The 21,577-nt window shown below is 37.3% G+C and overlaps 1 protein-coding gene across 5 annotated transcripts in view; it reads right to left on the bottom strand.

The window, feature by feature from the left end:
- Positions 1–21,577, bottom strand: part of pde4ba (phosphodiesterase 4B, cAMP-specific a) — a 547,072-nt gene that overhangs the window by 13,135 nt on the left and 512,360 nt on the right. For all 5 annotated transcript variants that reach the window (XM_048601743.1, XM_048601742.1, XM_048601745.1 and 2 more), the window contains 4 exons: positions 16,889–16,982; positions 2,891–3,069; positions 854–952; positions 461–625 (listed from right to left, as the gene is read on the bottom strand). In XM_048601743.1, the coding sequence (XP_048457700.1) occupies positions 461–625; positions 854–952; positions 2,891–3,069; positions 16,889–16,982 (537 nt within the window). The remainder of the gene's footprint in view (positions 1–460; positions 626–853; positions 953–2,890; positions 3,070–16,888; positions 16,983–21,577) is intronic.

Below are 21,577 nucleotides of genomic sequence, written 5' to 3'. Positions count from 1 at the left end.
GACTGTTGCTCCTCGAGTTCCCCTTTGACAAGAATTAAAGCAATCATGCATCCTTTCAACTCAAAAGATATACTTCTAATATGGAAAATGACATTAGAGTACTCGATTGAAACAAGTCCTACTTTAAAAAGCCCAATGTAGGACATCAACAACATTTAAACAGCAGAACGTGTATTTTCAAAGCACTTTCAGATCCTTTGTCCCGAAGCGTTTCACAGTCAATTACATACTTTTGAAATGTATTCACTGTTGTTCTGAGAGATAATGGCTAATTAATCTATTTTGCTGATATTAATTCAGGAATGATTGCTGGTCAAGACACTTGAAGGACTCACTGCTCTTTGTCAAAAAGTGCAATTAGATCATTAAGCTCACCTGAACGTCTACCATAAGTATTACATAAAGTTATGGAAGAATCCATACGGTTATATATTCACTCTTGGTCTTTAAATGTACTTACATCTAATGCCGGGGTAGAAAGAAGAATGTGTGTAGATTGTGTAACATCAGCAGCATGCAAGCTGTTATGATAGGCCACATCCCCATGGTAGTGGTCCTCCAGTGTCATGATGTACGTTACAAATGTGTCCACAGGGATCCTAAATGTCTTCAGTAAATCTCGTTCCTATTGAAATAAGCAACAAAATGCAAACTTTATAGATAGGTGCAGAAAGCATTTTAATGAAAAGCTGGAATAAAATAAAATTTATTTGTGCTAGAAGTCAATGTTATTTTTCTGGTTCAGAAAATTGTCATATGTTTTATTACCAGAGCAACAATATGTCATATCCTAAAGTTGATGGCAAGTAGGTCAAAAATAATTAGTATTTTTTGCCCATTTGACCCCACTAACCTGGAAGATACTGTACATAATGCAGGTGAGTGGTCTATTGTTTGAAAACTCCGCCACTTTAAATATGTTAAGGCCCCACTTATTCAGGTCATCCAACTCCTATAAAATCAACATGAAAATCAGCAATTACTAATGAATACATGAAATATTTATTAAACTTCACATTGAAATATTACATTTCACAAAACTGTTTCATCTAATACATTTCAAATGCAAGAATTACATTTTTGTGGAAATACTATTTTTAGGTGATTTACTACAAAAATTAGCCTTGCTGTGTATTACTACACATTCTGAATATTGATAGATTGGGGTGGCAATAAGCAGACAAGCCAAATTGTTTATTCACATAATGTCTGCACTTTACAGCAGGTCATGCTAGATAAGGAATTTGAGTGGGAACCCTGATTTTTCCTTTCTCTGGCCAAATGCCAAGGCCAACTGCAGCACTCGAACTGCTAATCTAACTACAGTTAAATAATTCATACCAAACAGAAGTTGAATTATAGGACTTCCTTGTCCTTTTGACTACCTCTGTATTACTTTATCAAATTGTCCAACACATACTGACACCTGGAAGAACAAAGCAAGTCAGGCAGCATCTGGAGGAAATGAGCAGTCAATCTTTCACGTACTACCCTTCTTCAGAACTGGACCCTTTTCTGAAGAAGCGTCCTGACCCAAAATGTCAACTTTCCTGCTCCTCTGATGCTGCCTGGCCTGCTGTGTTCCTCCAGCTCCACACTGTGTTATCTCTGACTCCAGCATCTGCAGTTCTTACTATCTCTGAGTACACTAGATAACTTAGATTACGGTAAAGAGCTACAAATCCAACTTCACTGATGTTGCTAAGATAGACAGCATTTCAACAACAGAATAGATGGAAGCATGGAATTCTAAACTATATTGATAGATTTAAAAAACGGGCTAAACTACGGCAAATGATTTTCAATATAAGCAACTCTGTTGTCATCCACTTTTGAGTACCTTCTAAATCATGAAAAGACTATGAAAAGCTGGTAGTTCAAAAGAAGACCTAGAGGTCCGCGCGTATAGATCATCAAAATGCCTTTGATAGATACAAAAATAATCAAAAAGGTCAAAAGAACCCTGGCATTCATATCTTGGACATTAGAACAGAAGGAGTTAGAAGTCATGACACAGTTATACTGGTTAGATCGCATCTGGAATACTGTACTCAGGCCTGGATATCACACCTTAGGAAGGGTCTATTGGTCATGGCCTCTAGCAGAGGCAATGGCCTAGTGGTATTATCATTGGACTGTTAATCCAGAGACCTGGGTTCGAATCCCACCACGGCAGATTGCAATAAAATATCTGGAATTAAGAATCTAATGACGACCATGAATCCATTGTCAATTGTCAGGAGAAAACCCACCTGGTTCACTAATGTCCTTTAGGGAAGGGAACTGCCTTCCTTACCTGGTCTGGCCTACATGTGACTCCAGACCCACAGCAATGTGGTTGACTCTGAATTGCCCTCTGGGTAATTAGGGATGGACAATAAATGCTGCCTGGCCAGCGATGTCCTCATCCCGTTAATGAATAAAAGAAAACGTACAACAGTGCAGAGAAGAGCAGATTTACTACAGTGATACCCACACACCGAGTGTTAAATTGCAAGGCAACAGTACATAAAATAGTGTTACTTTCTTTGAATTTACAAATTTAATAGGTGGATTGAATCAAAATGTTGAAGAAACTAAGGGAAGTTGACAGGTTGGGTAGAAAGGAACTATTTATGCCGATTGGGGAATCAAGCACTGGGTGTAATGACTAAATATTAGAGCCAATCCTTTCATTAGCATAGTTAGGGAATAAAATGTAAAACCTCTCTTCTACAAACAACACCTCATGCTAAGTCAATTGTTAATTTTAAAACTGACAGAATTCTGTTATCCAAAGGACTAATGGGATATGGTATTGGGTCAACTGTTCAGGTAGTATCTCATTGATAATGACTGAGGGTCCAAAGACATTATGATTTGGCTTGATACTGCAAAATCACATTTGTACCTTGGAAAGATGGTCTTCCAAGTCAGTTTTGACAGCAAATCGGGGGATGCTGGAGTGTGTGAGGCTAGTACTGTGCTTCAATTTTTTCACTCCACTGATCTGTGTCATGAGTTGCTGCTTTTTCTTCTTGTCTCTGTCCTTCTGTGTAGGGGAGGGCATCTCCACATCATTCTGCTTATCTATCAGGACAGAATAGAGAATTATATGTATTGGATTAAATTAGGAATTCAAAAATACACAAGAACACCAAGTTTTCTTTCAGAAGAGATGAGTAATGCAAGAGATGAAAATAGTAAACACAGAGAGATTTGCAAACTGCACTAAAAAAAAAATATGAAGTGAATTTAGAATCAACATGGATAAAATAAGAAAATTTAGATATCTTCGTTTCTCTCTCTGCTCGAGAAGCACTTCTGTAGTTAGAAAAGGTAATTCTGTCAAAGTTGAATTTTACCCTCTTTAACACCATGGGAATCACAATGGAACACATATATTGTATCTAAACTCAACATTATTCAACATCATAAAAACAGATTATTGCTTGCTATCATTGTTGTATCATTGTTGTCTGTGGGATCTTGCTGTGTGTAATTAGTTGCCTTGTTTTCCACATTACAACAAAGATTATACGTCAAAATTATTTCAGTGACTGTGAAGTGCTTTGACCTGTTCTGAGTTCGTGGAAGCCATATTATAAATGCGAACTTTACCTTATCTTCTAAAATAATTTTCTTGGGTGACAGTCCAAATGAAAAATTCTTTGTTACAGTCAGCCTACACTTAGGGCAAACTATTCATGTTTAGTGCGCTTCACAGGCCAGCCCACTATTTCCACCTGATAGCTTTGTGCTCTCAGGCAAGGCAGTATCACAGTGTTAAATTGCCTAAAAAGCAGAGTGAAAATTGCTACTCCTGCTCATTTTCTTGTGAACCTGGCTTGAAAATATGTTGTGTGAGAACACTGGGCAAGAGCAGGATACAGCAAGGCCTCAACATTACCTACAGCCCATCAAGTAAGGTACTGAAGTATAACCGATATTACCACTTCTGTATACTTTTAGGAGTAAATGCCAACACAATTATAACGACAAGTTTCCAAACAAGTCCAATGCCCCCTATTTAAGGGGAAATATTATTCTCCAACTTGATTTGGAGGGAAGCTGTTATTATGAGCTCTAATATTTGTTCATGATTTTCGCAGTCACAACCAGGTTATATTTTACAGTGCCATTCGTATATCAGGCGATCACATCAGCCATGTCAAGTCCCTATTCTATAGCGAATTATCCACATGCTCCAGGAGAGATTGAAGCCTGGTTGTTGAGATGTTGAGTGGAAGACAATGTGTTTATTTGGGATAGAGTTTTCTGCTAAGGCTAATGTTAGATGTTCAAATCATGTCCTGAGCGAGCTTTGTAGATCCATAGAGTGAATTATGGTGCTTCGAAGTGGATGTGGAGGTCCAAGATACTGCTGATATGGACTTTACCTCTGGGTGATGCTGCATCCGGGCAAATGGATGGAAAGGCCATATTTGAAAGAACTGGTAACCGCTGAATTAGAATTGATCCGAGTTTTACAGATTAACTTTACTACTAAGTGAGCTTGGTATAACTACTTGAGGCAGATACGCATACACAGAAGATTAAAAAATGAAGGATGTTTCTATAAAATCGTTAACACAATTCTTTACTACCCTACTTCTCTTAATTTATGCAATATTATTTCTTAAAAATCAAGTTTCTTTGTAAGGGCCCATTTTAAAAGAAATTGGGTGGAATCTTATAGGGGTCTGAAGAACATGGGCTCTGGTGAGATAGGGCACAATAGGACAAAAAGTCCAGCAAGGCCTGCCTTCACATTAGGAGTAACTTGAATGCAACTGCTGGGCGATGAGGCAAGGTTTTCACAATCGCAGTAAGGGGGAATATTTTTATTATTCACTCGTTGAACGTGGGCTTCACTGGTTGGCCAGCATTTATTGCCTGCCCCATCCTGTCCTCAAGGCGGTGGTGGTGAGCTGCTTTCTTGAAGCATTGCAGTCCACATGCTGTAGGTTGACCACAAAGCCCTTGGGGAGGAAATTCCAGGATGTTGGCCCAGCAACACTGGAGTCAGGATGGTGAGTGACTTGGAGGGGAATTTGTAGGTGGTGGTGTCCCAGGTATCTGCTGCCCCTTGTCCTTCTGGATGGAAGTGGTTGGTAGGTTTTCAAGGTACTGTCTAAGGATCTTTGGTGAATTTCTGCCACTTCTGCTTGTTAATGACCTTATTAACATGCTAGTTCTTTCCATGCTGAACTCTCTGCATGAAATTAGAGCGGGTATCTGGTGACTTCAGCTCACTGCTTGTTCCAAAGTTGATCTACGTTCTACACTAAGCACCAACACCTCAGGTCATGCTTTGTGGGCATTCGCTGTGCACACCCCACAACCAAAAACACTTGCATCCAACATGTGCCAGCCTCTAGGAGCCCACATGGCTCATTTCTGAACCACTTCTGCACCTCAATGCTGCACCTCAGAGTGCAGTGCAACAGCAAGGGCATGGTGCTGTCAAGGACCCAATGGTGCATGCAGTGCATGGAAAAAAAAGGCTATATATTTGGGCTTTTCATTTGTTCTCATGATGCTCACTTACTTTGAGTATACCTGGATATCTGCCTTGCCTACCCTCAACTTTTTGCACTTTTCCCCTCAGCCAAAGATATGAAGTTCATAGTATTGCTGACTTGCTGTTCTATTTAGAACAGACTAAAAGCCAGGAAGATTGTCACTGTTGTCAACAGTCCTCAGTCAAGTCATGGGAGACAGCCTTTGGTCAGGGGTTCCCAACACACTAAGTTAGGGGCAGACCTGGACATGGTGAGTCTTCCACTCGCACTGGTCAGAGTCAGAGACTTCTCCACATAAAGGCTGAGGAACTGAAAGTCAGGCAGCACACCAACCATCTTGACTGTGCTGTTTTCTTTCTGGAAAAAGACAGATGTAGGTATTAAGGGAGATGAAAGTGGGTAGCACAGTTGTTTCGTTTGGTGCAGCTGGTGAGGTATCAAGAACAAGTAAGGGAAGATGTTGAAGACAGCAAGAGAGGTAGAGCATGAGTTCGATGGAAAGTGAGTCCAGTTGCTGAGATAGATTAAATGTGAGATTGGAAAGAGAAGATAGTGGCACTTATGCCGCTGGAGTGGAGAAGGTCACTGAACTTTTTCCTACATTATTGAGCATTCCCCTAGCTGATTGAGAATGTATTGGCCAAGATGGCATGACCTGATGTGTGACCTTCTCTGCTGACCCTGTGGGAAGAGGAAGTCATGCCTTTGCACCATCCAATCCACCAGAACCTATAGAATAATGGCCAGACAGCACCCAACTGCACAATGGGCTTTTAAAGTTTCTGCAGGCATCAGGGATGCTGGCCCATTTCAGGATAATGTAGCAATAGTGAGTTGTTCCGTAAATAGTGAGTGAAGTTTAATAATTTAATTTGGTGTCATGTTTGGCACAACATCATGGGCCGAAGGACCCGTTCCTGTGCTGTACTGTTCTACATTCTATGGAGGATGGGGTGAGAACCCCATGAGGGAGGCACCATAGCGGTGGGGTCAGTAGTAAATAAGGTGAATTTGGTTAGATATGTGGAGAAAACATGCTGGACCTCCTCGACAGAAACCCTTAAAAAAATTCTACACTGACACATGGCCAAAAAATTGTAAAATTCAGCCCATGTTCTTTTCCTCCTCTACTGTGTCATAAATGATTTGAATGTGCAAATGGCAATAGAATGATATCTTCATTAAGTGTCAGTGTTTTCTCATGAATTTCTCCTCTTAAAAATAGGTTTTAATTCACTTACAGCCGAATAATCTTAGATGTATCTTAATTTTAAGTAAATTGCAATGAATAAACAAGAAATGTATAAATGGACATAGATAGGTTAGGTGAACAGGCCAAAATTTGGCAGATGAGGATTAACGTGGAAAAGTGTGAGGTTATCCATTTTGATCAGAGGAATAGAAAGGCAACTTATTTTCTAAATGGAAAGAAACTTCAGAGTGCTTCAGTGCAGAGGGATCTGGGTGTCCTCATGCATGAATCACAGAAAACTAATATGCAGGTACAGCAGGTAATAAGGAAGACACATGGAATTTTGGAGTTTATTGCAAAAGGAACAGAGTATAAAATTAGGGAACTGGTGCTTCAACTGTACTAGGCATTAGAGACAGTGCAACTGGAGTACTGCTTACAGCTTTGATCCCCTTTCTTGAAGACGAATATAATTGCATTGGAGGCAGTTCAGAGGAGGTTCACTATATTGATTATAGAGATGAGGTGCTTGTCTTACGAAGAAAGGTTGAGTAGTTTAGGTCTATTCTCTCTGGAATTTAGAATAATGAGAGAAAACCTAATTGAGGTACATAGATGCTAAGGGGATTGACAAAATAAATATAAAAAGGATGTTTCATTATGTGAGGCAATGTAGAATGACAGGTCATAGTTTTAGGATAAGGGGTAGCAGACTTAAAACAGAGATGAGGAGAAATTGCTCCTCTCAAAGGGTCACAAATCTGTGGAATTCACTGCCTCAAAGTTTGGTAGACGCTGGAATATTGAGTAAATTTAAGGAGGAGATAGCCAGATTTTTCAACAGTAATGGATTGAAGGGTTACAGAGAGCATGCCAGGAAAGTGGAGCTGAGGCCAGGATGAGATTATCCAAGATCACATCAAATGATGAAGCAGACTCGAAGAGCAGAATTGCCTACTCCCGCTCCTTGTTCTTATATTCTTAAGTTCAAAATGAAAAGTGACAGTAGGCAGTAATGCGATACTGTGCAATAACTTACTAATGTCCATTAGCATTCTTACTGGCATTGTTCAGGCTAGGTAATGTATCCAGCATGTTAATTAAATTGGGATCTCCTCTTCTGATGGCTTTTTCAGTATTCTTGAGGAGACCATTTTAATTTATTAAAAGAAAATATTAAAACCCATAATGCAGAATAAATCAACCAAGTCTTATATTATTATAACTTATATTCCCAAATTTATATTCTGTTTCGTTTCAGATACATACTGAATTGGTGATACTCAACTGTTGTCTTTCATCCACTACATGGGTGACAGATCATGATGCGTTTTGGACCACATGGTAGTTAATCAACCAGAATGATTTATACACGAGAATTTATAGGTGCTATTCACCATCCCGCTCAACTTAATTAAAGTTGCTTGCAACAGAAAGCAATTAAGCTGAACATTTAAGCAACACATCCTAAAGGCACTTTTCTGAACAATCATGTCAAACTGGCAGTAATTGATGTTTTTCTTCCTCTCTCTTGTACATATTATCATTGGACTGCATGAAGTGTTATGATCTCAGCTGATATTACTATCTGACAAGTTACAGCTTAGATAGGATGCTGGTTTGATGGATTGTTAAAACCAAATCCAATCGAAGTACAAAGTGATTTCTTGCTGAAATGGAAGCATGCAATACTGCAGATCTTACTTAACCAATAAAATGTAATGTGTTGGCAAAAGAAATGAAGGAAACATAGGATAATCAAAAACTATCCACTTATGATATTAATTGATAAAGAAGTGTAATGCCATTATCCAAAAATAAACCTTTATAAATTGAAAATAAACAAAGCAGCTTTTGTATAGTACCAAAACACAACACTGATACAGAATCCAAAACACCACTCATACAGTACTCACACTAGCACCCCTAAATCCAACACCCTAGGTAAGTTTCAATCATGTGTGACTTCAACTGTTAGACTGGAACTGCAGATACCTTCTTCCTGCAGCTTTTATACAACTGCTGAAATGTACTTAGCTTTAAGTAACCTCTTTAGGGTTTTATCCCCAACACCCTGGTCTGGGACTAAAATAACTCTTCACTCTAAGATAAATTACTTCACTATATCATAGTATAGCCACACTGTTCCAAATACTTCATAGAACTGCCCTATGCAAAGACAATGGCGAAACTAAATAGCTTTGTCTCCAAGCTGCAGATATTTCCCAGAAATTAAAAACACAAGTTTCAAGTTTCAGACCACACTCACAAACCTTAAGACCCCATTATTTACCTTGCTGGGTTGCAGAACCACAGTAATAAACAAAGACTATGATCAGTGCACAAAACCCACTCACTCTAAAACCAGGCCTCAAAAAATGATTTTTGAAAGAAAGCACCATGTCTACATAAATGCTTATAATTTAATAATTAACCTCAGACAGAAAGAAAGGTCGCTGGCATTGTCTTAGCAATACTCTTATCTTTCAAACCAGCACACATACAAATCTACATTTGGATTAACTAAATTACAGTAGCACCAAGCCTCAGACACAACACCATAAGCAGGCTGTGAATAATGAAATTGAAAGTCCGAAGGTATGCTCTAACATGAAACAATGCTTGTAGGAGAAATGGACAACAAATTAAATGGCAGAGGAAAAAAAAACATGTTCTCATTACATTATAACACTACCCTGCCAAGATATAACTGGGTGGAATTTAATTTAATGATTAGTAGATGGGAATTCAAAAAAACAACTATTTCAAAAGCACAATTTGTTTCTATGAAGGGTTGATTTGGAAAAACCCAGATGTTAACATTTCTCAGTTTACTTAAGAATTACTGAATTCTGTCTTCCAGTAGCAACAAGGAGATGGAGATACGGGCAGATTATCCGTGTATGGTAAACCATCTGTCAGCATTTTGAGGGACGCATTTAATGTAAATTATATGTAAGATGATTTGTTGTGTGTTAGTAATACTGGTAGGGTACCAAGTTATGAGGTTGTTCTTTTCTATTGTACGTAGGTACCTACAATTAACCTAATGTATGTACACATTGCAGCTTATGAGCACGAGAGAGATTGACCTTACAGTTGTTAACCAAACAGTAGAAGAGTCTGTGAAAATATTGACAATGCTACAAAAAAAACATCACTGCATTGCATTGCGAACATTTAGTGAAAGAATGGTTATAAATAGCTAATTATTCATTTTTTGTAGTAGGTTCAAACTGAACTATGAACAATGTAATTTGTGCACTCTGATTGGGCTAGGGGACATACAGATCACAAGACCCCGTGGTCTCTTCTAAGTTAGCTGATCTCAGCAAGGACAGAGATGTGGCAATGACTCAAATGCACAATACTATGAATGGATGTAGAAAACTCAATTAAAACAAAGTGTTGAAAATACGAAGCAGGCGTGTATCCATGCATCAGCATCTGTGGAGTGACAAATTGAATTAATATTCCAGGTTTGTATCTTTTCATCAGAGTGACAATAAAAGGTTTCTGCCCCTAAAATATTAATTGCTTCTTTCTCTCAATAGATGCTACCAGCACTGTTGTGTATTTAAACATTTCCTGTTTTTATTTAAGCAAGGACACGTATTGGGACAGCCGTACAACTGACCTCAGTGCTGTAGGTGAAAGGAAAGAGCTCAATCACAACTTCTGCTCACTGCTCAGTGATACCTGATCAGATGCGTAGGGATGTTAGAAAAGAATAGGATAAGGCTAGATCATGATGGCCTTCATGTTAAATCGCCTTTTGAAGTTCATTATCTTGGTTTGCATATGCAAAGTGGTCAGTTGAGCTTGGTGCTGAAACTGTCAACTCCTTTAAGGGAATCAAAGGAAAATGTTAGAAGGGGGTGGAAGGGGTTGGCACTGTGATGTTCATTACTTAGGATTAAACCAAGCAAAAAGCAAGATCATTTAGTTGTTGGTCTTACATCTCAGTCCTGGAACTTCCTCACCCTAGTGTCCTCACCCAACCATCTTCAGCTGCTTCAATAACCTTCCTTCTATCATAAGGTCAGAAGTGGGGATACTTGCAGAAGAAAGTTCAGCACCATTCAGAACTTCAGATATTTAAGCAGTTTAAATCCATATGCATGACATTCAGGCTTGGGCTGACATGGCTCATTTTGTTTTATTACAAATTTCTAACTTTTTTGTCTCAACAGTCAGAGCCTTTTTATTAAGATTATAACACTTCATTGAGTCCTTTTCACTGTATTTTCACTAAATTGTTAACACCTTTGATATCTAATTTCCTATACTAGATAGTTTTGCAAGATGTTTGAAAACCTCTTCTGCTAAATTGCAGTTCTCTTCAAATCATTGATTTCTTGCTGGTATAGAGTTTCATCAATTATCCTCCAGTCAAATGCCTTCACATACATGTCACAATGCTTCACTCTCCATGACCCTCTTGTATTAGTGCATGCACTGCATTGATGAGTTAGTAACTGTCTAAAATTCCTCAGGCTGTATGTTTGACATGAAGTAAGTATTTTAATTATAAGCTGAAACTGTAAGTGTGGTGAGGGATCTCAGTGTGCCACTTACTGTACTGAACCAAAATGATACGTTTTGCACTTAATGTAACATCAATTTTGAATATATATTTTAATAAAGTTTACAACTAAACTATACCTTTCAAAACAAAAATTAGCATTTTGTAACAAATATCACCTGGTAACAATTAGAAACAGTAACTCTAGGTATTCTTAGAGCCAATTAATTGATGTTATGCTGGTCAGTAAAGACATCAAAAAGGAAGCTTTTGGATGCATTTGACAGGGATTAATAGAAACAGGATGATCAAAGAAAGACAAACTCAAATTAAGGGGTTCACACTTCCAGAGAATATATGGAAATTGAACTGTTTTTCCACTAGTCATTCAACTATTTCACTTCCCAAAGACAATGATATTAAAACAGCAAAACAATACATGCAGAAACCCATTCGTGAGGGGTGCCTTTCTATAACTTAGTGCAGTAATTAATTGATATTGAATAAAGTGAAAACTGATTTCCAACAAAATCAAAATATTGCAAATGCTGGAGATCTGAAATAAAAACCGAAAGCACTCAGGACAGAAACAGACTTAATGTTTCAAATCCCAAATAACATTTCTTCTTGTTGAATTTCCATTAAGTGTCACTTCTTCACCTTTCATGACATATGCCTTTAAACATGACAGCTTTAAAAACCTGAATTTGCTGATTTATGCATACAATATGAAATCCTATGCATCATTTTAAGTGATTCCATCACTAATGAATTTGATTTGTTGCATGTTCGTTGTCTTACACAACTCCATAGAAAGTCGCTATGGCTACTTAGACAGCACTTTCCAATCCCATAACCACTACCATCTAGGGGAACAAGAGCAACATATTCTTGGGAAAACCGACACCTGCAAATTCTGCTCCAAACCACTACCAATGTGACATGGAAATATATTGCAAGTTCTTCAGTGTCACAGCGTTAAAATCTTGGAACTCACTCCCTAACAGCATGGTGGGTGTACCCAACCTAAACAGACTGCGGTGGCTCAAGAAGCAGCTCACCACCACCTTCTCAGAGGCAACTAGGGATGGGAAATAAACGTTGGTTCAGGCAGTGATACCCACATCTCCCATGAATAAATAAAATAAAATGAGAGAACGTGGACGACAATTAAACACTTCTGGATTTCAGTTCAAATAATGGCTGAAATTTTATGGGTCCTTTGGCAATGAGCTAGAAGGTAGTGTTTGTGAAATGGGAAGGGAAGCTATTTAGGGTAGGGTTGAGTGGGGTGGAATGTAACTGAAGTCAATCCACTACCACGTTATATTACCAGTGGCAAGAAATTTGACAAACTGGCTGCCCAGATGGCCAATTAGGGGCAACTTATGGAGCAGAGGTTTTTTTTAACCCATGTAAGCAAGGCCTGATGTTTTGCAGGGAGACCAGGAAGTGCCACACCAAATATGTGCCCTTTTTCTGAAGATTCAAGCTAAACAGTGGCCAATAGAGGTCGCAATACCAGGATGGTTAAGATGCTGAATCTCAGTTGCACCAGTAGCTCTTTTTATGAGCCACCATCTTTAACTGGATGGCAGTCCTAATGGTATCACTTAATTGGTTGCTTTTGGCAAAGTGCCACCTTGTCCTTCACCATTCGCCAAAGCAGGGGTGCCCCTGGCTTTTGGCCATGGCTGTGGTACTCCTGTCCTGTCGTCTCCACAAATTCAATCCAAATCTATTATAAGCTTGTAATGTAAGTTTTAAAAAGTCCTAAACACTTTATCTCAATGATTTACTGTGACTCTTAATTACCTTGTTTAAGAGTGCCACGGGTTTGAATTCTTGCCTGCAATGACTTAACTGATCTTTGCTTGGCTATAAAGCAACATATTAAAGCAGCATGTAGTAAATGGAATGTTTTGGGTGATTTCTGAGGGGGGGGGGGGGGGTGAGCTCTAAATGCTGCAAACAGGGACAAATATTCAGCATATGTTTCTGCTCTTGATCTCTACCAATGAATCCCTTATTCTCTTTGCCTAAAGGGGAACTTAAGAATGTTAGATGCAGACAGGAGTAGAGCAAAACCAGATGCCTTCTAACTTGGCCACTTACCAACCAGACTTACAAATGAAGAATGGCTACAAAATATTAGAAAGCTACTCCAGGAAAATACTGAAGTTTGTGCTACCAGATTCAGGCAAAGTAAGACTAGGAGAAAATTAATCTTTTAATGACATAAAATAATGCAAATATTGGGGATGGTGGGATATTAGCGATTTTAGAAGCCTTCAGAAATAGCTGGCTTGACTCAATCATGTCCTTAATCAGTTGGAGTTAAAATCCTCTGTGTGGAGGATGTGTTTGTAGAATAGGAAGATTTCTGAATTCAAACCTTCTGCCTTGATCCAGGCCCCTACTCCACATACACACAATTTTAACTGAATATTACAATGTTTGTTCATTTTAATAATACATTATATAATATATAATTGTGAGAGAAAGTTTGAAGAATGGGATAAAGATCCAAAACTGATGTGGAAATTTTCAATTCTTTTCTCTCTTCTAGCTGTCATTATTTTGGAATTATCTTATTAATTGTAGTTGAAGATACCTTCAGACACTTCAGAACAGATCATGAATTTTGCGCAGGATTAAAAGTAGCACTAACTTTAATGAACTAACATGTAATAACCAGTCTCTCTCCATTCCACCCTCAGTAAAGTTGAGAACATCTAAACTCTGCTGCTCGTGTCTTGATGTGATTAGGTGTTGCAGAAATACAAATTAGTTTTTCCATTAAATCTGGTATTGCTCTGTACATTGACCATGATGAAGCACAGAGCAACAGAGTGGGCAAATTCAGGATGAAGTAGTAAAAAAAAAAGAAAAAGAAAATGACATGACACAGAAGTAATTAGTTTCAGTACCATCCTGGTTGGCATCCAACTTAGAGGCTGTCGAATAACATTTTTAACTCTTCCAGCACTGAATCTTGCTTTTTAAATGATGATCAAGGTCTTCATCAGAACATCTGCTCCATTGCTGGCTCTTTACAGAATAGGCTCATCTATAACAGTATGGTGATGGATTGAGAGCTGCTCTGAGGAAATTCTAGTTCAATATAAGATCATCTGTTTGCATCACGTAACAGATAGAAATATTACCTCCTCTTGGCTGGTGGAAATCAGACAGGCAAGCACATTTGTGAGCAGTTAAAATGTTGTTGGTAAAATAACTGCATTGTTCCAATTTAAGATGCTTCCTTTTTCAAACACTAGACTTGTATTAGGGTGAAACAAGCATGTTCAAAACTTTCTGCTGTTGGGTTAGAAAAATGATGTGTGCTTTTCTGAGGATCACAAGGAAAGCGAGGACTCCACGGTCTCAGTTGGCAGTGATAAGTTCATGTGTGGGGTCCTGGGTAGATCAGTCACTTGCCAATACATTTCCTTACACAGGAATTTAAATTCCCACCATAATTTCTAAAAATTATAAATTACAGTGGTAGTATTTTAATGACAAAAGACAACCCAGACTGTGAAAAATTATTAAATACACTAATTTTGTACTGTTAAGTAAGAGCACACAGTATTCAAAGCTTGATAGATTGCAGAGCTCTGAGCTGCCATGGGATCTGGGTATCCGACTGTATGAATCACAAAAGTTGGTATGCAGGTGCAACAAGTAATTAGGTAAGCTGATAGAGTGTTATCATTTATTAAGAGGGAAAATGAATACTGAAGCAGGGAGGTTATGCTTCATTTATTCAGGGCACTGGTGAGTTCACATCTGCAGTGCTATGTACAGTACTGGTCACCTTATTTAAGAAAGGACGTAAATGCACTGGAAGTCTTTCAAAGGGGGTTAAGCAGACTAATACTGGAATCGGTCTGTTGTCTTATGCAGAAAGGTCGGACACGCTTGTATCTGCTGGGGTTTAGGTTAGTAAGGAGGCATCTTTATTGAAACATATATGATCCTAAAAGGTTTTGACAGATTGGATGTGGAGAGAATTAAGAACCAGGATTCACGTTTAAAAATTGGGGTCGCCCATTCAAAACAGAGACGAATCAATGTTTTTTCTTACAGAGGGCTGAGAGTTTTGGAACTCTTCCTGAAAGCTGGTGGAAGCAGACTCTAAAGGTAGAGGTGGATAGAATCTTATTGAGCAAGGCAGTGAAAGATGATCAGGATGTGGATTTGAGGTTACAATCAGTCAGTCAGCTATGATATTATTGAATAGTGTCCTCCTGTTTCTTGAATGTATATCGTTATTTTAGTTCATTCCTTTGATATTTCCAGTTTGCCCACTTCTCATGGAAACCTTTTCAGGACTCTATCAATGTTGTTCTGAGCCAGTCGCATCTTGTTTATTAACAATAGTCAATGCTTATTCTAAGGACAGCAACATGATTAGATTGCAATAGAATGTGTACGTATATAACAAATAATCATGTCCCCAAACAATTCCACTGTGCTTTTATGGATTATGTTTTTGAACTTTATATGTAACCAAAGGCTGCATCCAATTCCGGATTGGAGGAATCCGTAAATGGCAAATGAAGTACAAGATAATCTGTTTGCATTCCTTGTAGTGTTGGTTAGCATAGGAATGTTGACCAGGAAAATGTGAGAACTGCCTACATTTCTTCAAATAATGCCATGGGATGATTTACATTTAGTTGAACAGCAGTGTCTGGATTTACAGTTTCAGTCAAGAAATCAGCTTGGAAGAGAAGTGATTAGGTCATTCCAAGCCTGAACTCTAAAACACTGTAGTGATGATTTTCCACTTTGTTGTCTGGTTGGTAACTTGGCAGACTGGATGCCTGTCTATTACATAAGCAATGGAATGAAAGTCATCAGGATCTATCAGGAGATGGCGTTCTGTGCAATAAAGCAAAAATGTTGGAAATTATCAAAATTGTAAGGGGAAAGAAAAGCCGAGGTAGGTGAGCCATTCAATTTTTGAGAAAGAATGTATTAACATACAAGACAGTGCTAAGAGTGGAATGCTATATGGGATGCTGTCTTTATAGATTATGTAGATTAAAAGAGGAAAGTTCAGAGGGAAAGTTATCGTAACAGAATTCCAGATAAAGTGAAAAATAATCCATTATGTTTGTGGCTCGTGGGAAAGTCCTTCTTTCAATATTTGCTCAAGTTTGCTGAATATCAGATTGTCTATTTAGTGATAAGGAAACAACATCCCACAGTTCTCACTGTTCTTGAACATTCCAAATGATAAAACTTCATCTTTTCAATTCTTTTCTTAAAAAGTGATATTGAGGGTGAAATTCTAAGTATACACTCTGCAATAACATAGTCAAAAAATAGTGACAGCAATGTTGCAGCTTTCAATTCAATTCCAAACTGACTATTTGCTGGATCACAAGAACTATTTTTGTAAAAAGCTGGTGTACCTTCACAAGTCAACCATTTTGAGTAATTGAGAAATCTTGAAACTATAGGAAATGACAGTGAGATAGGAATAATAGTAAAATAAAATAAAAATAAGATGTTTCAATGTTGGTGGAATAAAAGCACTTCTACAATACATTAGTTGTTTAAGAAGTTTTAATTGTAGAAAATATTAATAATTCCACTATTTTTGTTTTGAGCTCTTGTAGATATTGCAAAGGAAAGGTGACACACCAGACTTACCTAAAAAGGTGTTGGAAATGAACTCGGATACTTGGTTGCCAGACCGGCTCATCTCTGAGAGATGGGTGAGCTCACGATTCAACATTCTCTTGAACTGTTGAAAAGACAAATACTGAAATCAGTACCCATCTTTCTTCCAAAGCATTGAATATTACTTTTCAATCTTATTCTTTTGCCAATAAATGGATAGATCATGGAAAGTAGTAATGGAAGAAGCTGTAAAACCTCCTGTGTATTGTCACATTTCAAAGCATTCAGCTAGTGTTCCTAAACTCATTTTAAACCTAATTCTTTAATTAGTTAAGTTGTTGACATTACAAAATGCAAATTTCACGTTTTTTAAAATTTAATACAAATCAGATTAAATGAAGTGTGAAAGACACACATGAAATAGCTTATAAAGCATTTCACTTCCAACAGAAATATTTATTTATACGACGAACAATGAGATTCTAATTATGTAACGATATTATTTAACCATACAATTTTAATTCTAAGACAGTCAGGAAATGACAAGACAAAGTATTTTAATTTAGATTTTCAGATTTATATAAAATTTTGGCTGAATTGTAGCACTTACAATTTTAATAGATTTATAGCCAATACAGTGTTTCTCAATAGCTGGACTGATTTTGATTTCACATATTCACAATGAACTTTGCATGACATCTTTTTTCAGCTCTCTTTGATAATCTATATTGCTCTATATTTTAAAAAAATGAAAAAATTCTGACATTTTCAAATGTGCATCTAAAAGGGAGTTGCAAAACAGTAATACTTGTCTGATAACAGGTATTGCAAATATAAATACCTTATGAAACAGAAAGTTTAGTAATAATAAAAACTTAAAAATTCACCCCTCCTGCATGTCACACAGCTAATAATGAGTATTTCCTTATGAAATTAAAATTACAGTGTTCGCTGGGATTCCCTGATAAGTCCACTTTTGCTCATTTCTTTTATGACACCTTTTCTCATGACAGATAACATTTTATTGGAGCCAGACTAACTTAATAGACATCCATTTGAATTTTCAAAAGCAAGAAATATGGAAGCCCAATGGTCAATATGGAATAATACGCTGTCAATACAAAGGTTTCTGCAAATGAACTTACAGCCACATATCACACAGAAAAAATTCAGATTGTTATTTTGTGATAAATCTACTCACCTTGATATAACCCCAAGAAACAGATAACAAATAGTTTGCTTCAGGCATTTTGGCTCACTTGACAAGAACAACAACAGCCGTGTATAAAAATAAGCAATATAGCTGAATAATTCCACACACGCTCTTCTGGTAGTAATAATCAAAATGTATAGATATTTCATGAACAGCTTGAACAGTTGAAGTAATTTCTGCCCCTCCTCAAAAATTACAATATCCTTTCACTGCATGAGAAAATCCAGTACATGTAATACATCCTTGGAAAGATAGTATCTGCGCGTTTGCACTGACAGAATTGAGATAATGAAATCAAGGGTCACATGGAGCCAGAAACCATACAAGTCTGTGCAGTTCACAGCACTTATGAATTATGAATAGCTCTGGATTCTTGGATTGCTTAGTGCTGGGTATGGGGGATGGGGAGGATTGCTACCTCAGCTTAGTCTCAGTACATATGGGCAAAAGAATATTTTGGCACAGGCTTACATTGTCTCCATCATTTCAACAGATGTGGAAAGTGACAGAAAATAGAGGATGTCTATTGTATATTTATGTAAATTAAATGCAGATGGTGTCCTAATTCATCAGAGAATATAATCAACTTTTAGCACCCTCCTACGCCACTGTCAGAACTTTCAGCAAAAGAACAATTTAGTTAAATCACAATTACAAACACATAGATATATGGTCTGATACACTGCCTGCCCTTAGCACAACACAGATGAGGAGTAAATGTGGCATGGCAAGATGACTTAGAGTAAACAGATCAATTCTGAAGTTTAGAATTTTCTGCCCTGTTTGTTGACAAACAAAATAACAAATTAAGGATCTTTTACGCTAATCATTTACATCTATTTCTTGTCTAAAAAGAAAGCATTTTTTTTTAGAAAAGTTTCTGATACAGACATGCTTTATTTTCCAATTGTGTGTATTTTATTGTGTTTTACAACTTAACTAAAATTGTTTAAAGTGAATCATCTGGATATTTTGTGCCACATTAAACTTGCATTATTCCCAATAATAAACAGATTTCAATCTTTACTGTGCAGATTTCATTTAAGCTTCTACCGAAAGGTTTCGTTCTTTAGACACTGAGAATGGCCTAATATTAAAAGAATATTTGGCACACTGAGCAATGGTTAAAGGTTGATCATTCTATGGTGTCTGCAATAATTTTTTTTGTCTCTGCACTCTCAACAGCAGTTCCACTTTAAACCTGAGATGAAGCACTGTGCCTGCATAGAAATGTTATTCACTCTTTATCTGATTGGCTTTCAGCTCAGCTGCAGTGACATCACCTAGCTTTCTCTGCACTGCTGATAAAGAGCATTAGAACATGCGAGGACAACTGCAGCAAGGAGCCCCTGAGAGTCTTGAGACTGAAGTTCAAACAGCACCATGAAATGAATAGTACAGCTCCATAGCAACCACATCACATGACATTCCTCCAGCTGGTTACTAGAAGAATTCCCCTTGTCTGTTCTCTATTCCCAATGAACAATGGAGCCACCTGCCTCTAAGCCATTTTCTGTGTGCAAATATAATTCCAGCGTTTTCCGCAGTGTCAGCAACATATTTGAAAGAAGAATTGTCATAATTGTACAAAATAACCATCACTTATTGTCTTCTCCAAACATTCCTTTGATCATGCTCATCGCACTGTAAATAATAAGATTCACTGTTTTTATCGACTTCTCTGAATTCCAATTAAAGTGTAATGCAACAATTTCATTAATGATCCCTATAACTTTCCTCCTAATTTCCTAAATACTCTAACGAAGGAACTCTATTCCATGCGTTTGACTTAGTCTTTCTTTTCCAAGCATCCATTCTCTATTATAAAAAAATAGAAAATAATGCAGAAACTCAGCAAGTCTGGCAGCATCTGTGGTGAGAGACATTTTATAAGACAATTTTTCCCATTCTTTATGTGTGGCTTTAAAACAATAAAGCCACATGGCATCACAGCTGAGACAAGCATCTCACCTGGCAACCTCCACATGTGGCTTTGCAGCAAGGGATTACATAAAAATTACCAAGAGTGAGGCTTCTTCGTTAATTTTTTCTCTTCCCTAATCCAGTGTACGCGTGATGAACTGATCACAGATTTGAGACAGAGTTATTTCCATATATTCAAATGTACCTTTAATATGGCGAAGGAATGTCACCTATTGTCCGTATGAAAATCAAAGTTTATTGAAAGTACGTCAGAATGGCACAGTAGGATCTCCAATGCAAACAGTATTTATGTTGTCATGGTGATAAAAATATGGATGATTGATTTTCAAATTACATTGTGATTTTAATACTTGAGACTTTTATGGAAATGGTTTTAAAAAGGGACAAAACACTGATTTAAAATGGCCAAAGTGATTACTTGATGACACGGTTTAGTCAAGCGTCATGAAATCAATGCAGAATAAACAAAACTGCTCTGAAATGAAATGAACATTTTACCAAAGGCACTAAAACAAGTCAACACAGTCAGGTATGAAAAAGTCATCATCTCCTATTTTGGTTTACACCTTGATGTGAATTTTCATTTATTGGAGATGGAATCTTGCTGATAATTAGCAAAGTTAAACAAAAAACTTCTGCAGAAGGCAGTAGATGGATTTTTGACTGTAGAACTGGAATCAGTAGAGAAAAGGGCTCTCTAAACCTCTCAAGAAGCAAAGTTTCCAGACACTGAGAATTTAAAAATAATATCTACAATATTTGTTGATGATGATTCAAAACACCAGTTGAATAACTGTTGTCAAAAGGTCAAAACTTTACACCTCATGGGCATCCCAAAGACTTGTATCCCTTTCATCTTCCTTTTGTACTGGACACTATCACTTCTTAATGCTGAACACGTGTGTGAGAATGTCTTTTTTTTATATAAGGATTATCAGGAAATAAACTTGCTATTTTCTTCATGTAAGAAAACTTTGCAATTGACTCTTTATATTTTTCTGGTGAAAACAGTTCTTACATTTTAGTTGGAAAGTGGTATAGCCTCCTGTTAAAAGAACTTAAATGATTATTGTGGCTAACCAGGAAGATTGAAAAGAGTTGAACCTATTTACCCTTCCTCACCTGGTTATAATAAAATATATATGAGGAAACAATATTTTAACCAATGTCTGCAATACATCCTGCTTGCAATATATTTAATGAAGAAGTTCATAGCAAAACATGATTGAAGCTATTATTAGTGTATTAACGCATCTTCATATTTAATTATATTTAATGCTACTTTTTTTGTATAAAGGACTTGTTTGATTTTTTTTTCACCCAATCAATTGGTTTCTATGGAGGGAGCTTAGCACTTCACTAAGATTCTTCGTGTTGCAGAATGTGACTCAGTTAATTTTATAAACTCTGACTTGCACAATACATTAAGAAAATAGGAGCGATATTCAAGGAAAGCAAAGGAAGTATCAGCAAAACCATATGCCCCATTGTTTATGGAACAGTGGCAAAAGAAGTCGGAACTCGTGCAGAAATATCGATGCAAGCACAGATAAGGATATCAA

The sequence above is a fragment of the Rhincodon typus genome, chromosome 10 (genome assembly GCF_021869965.1).
Source record: "Rhincodon typus isolate 14 chromosome 10, sRhiTyp1.1, whole genome shotgun sequence".
Classification (NCBI taxonomy): Eukaryota; Metazoa; Chordata; class Chondrichthyes; order Orectolobiformes; family Rhincodontidae; genus Rhincodon; species Rhincodon typus.
Note: the sequence above shows the minus strand (reverse complement) of the source record. Positions and strands in the feature narration are given on the sequence as shown.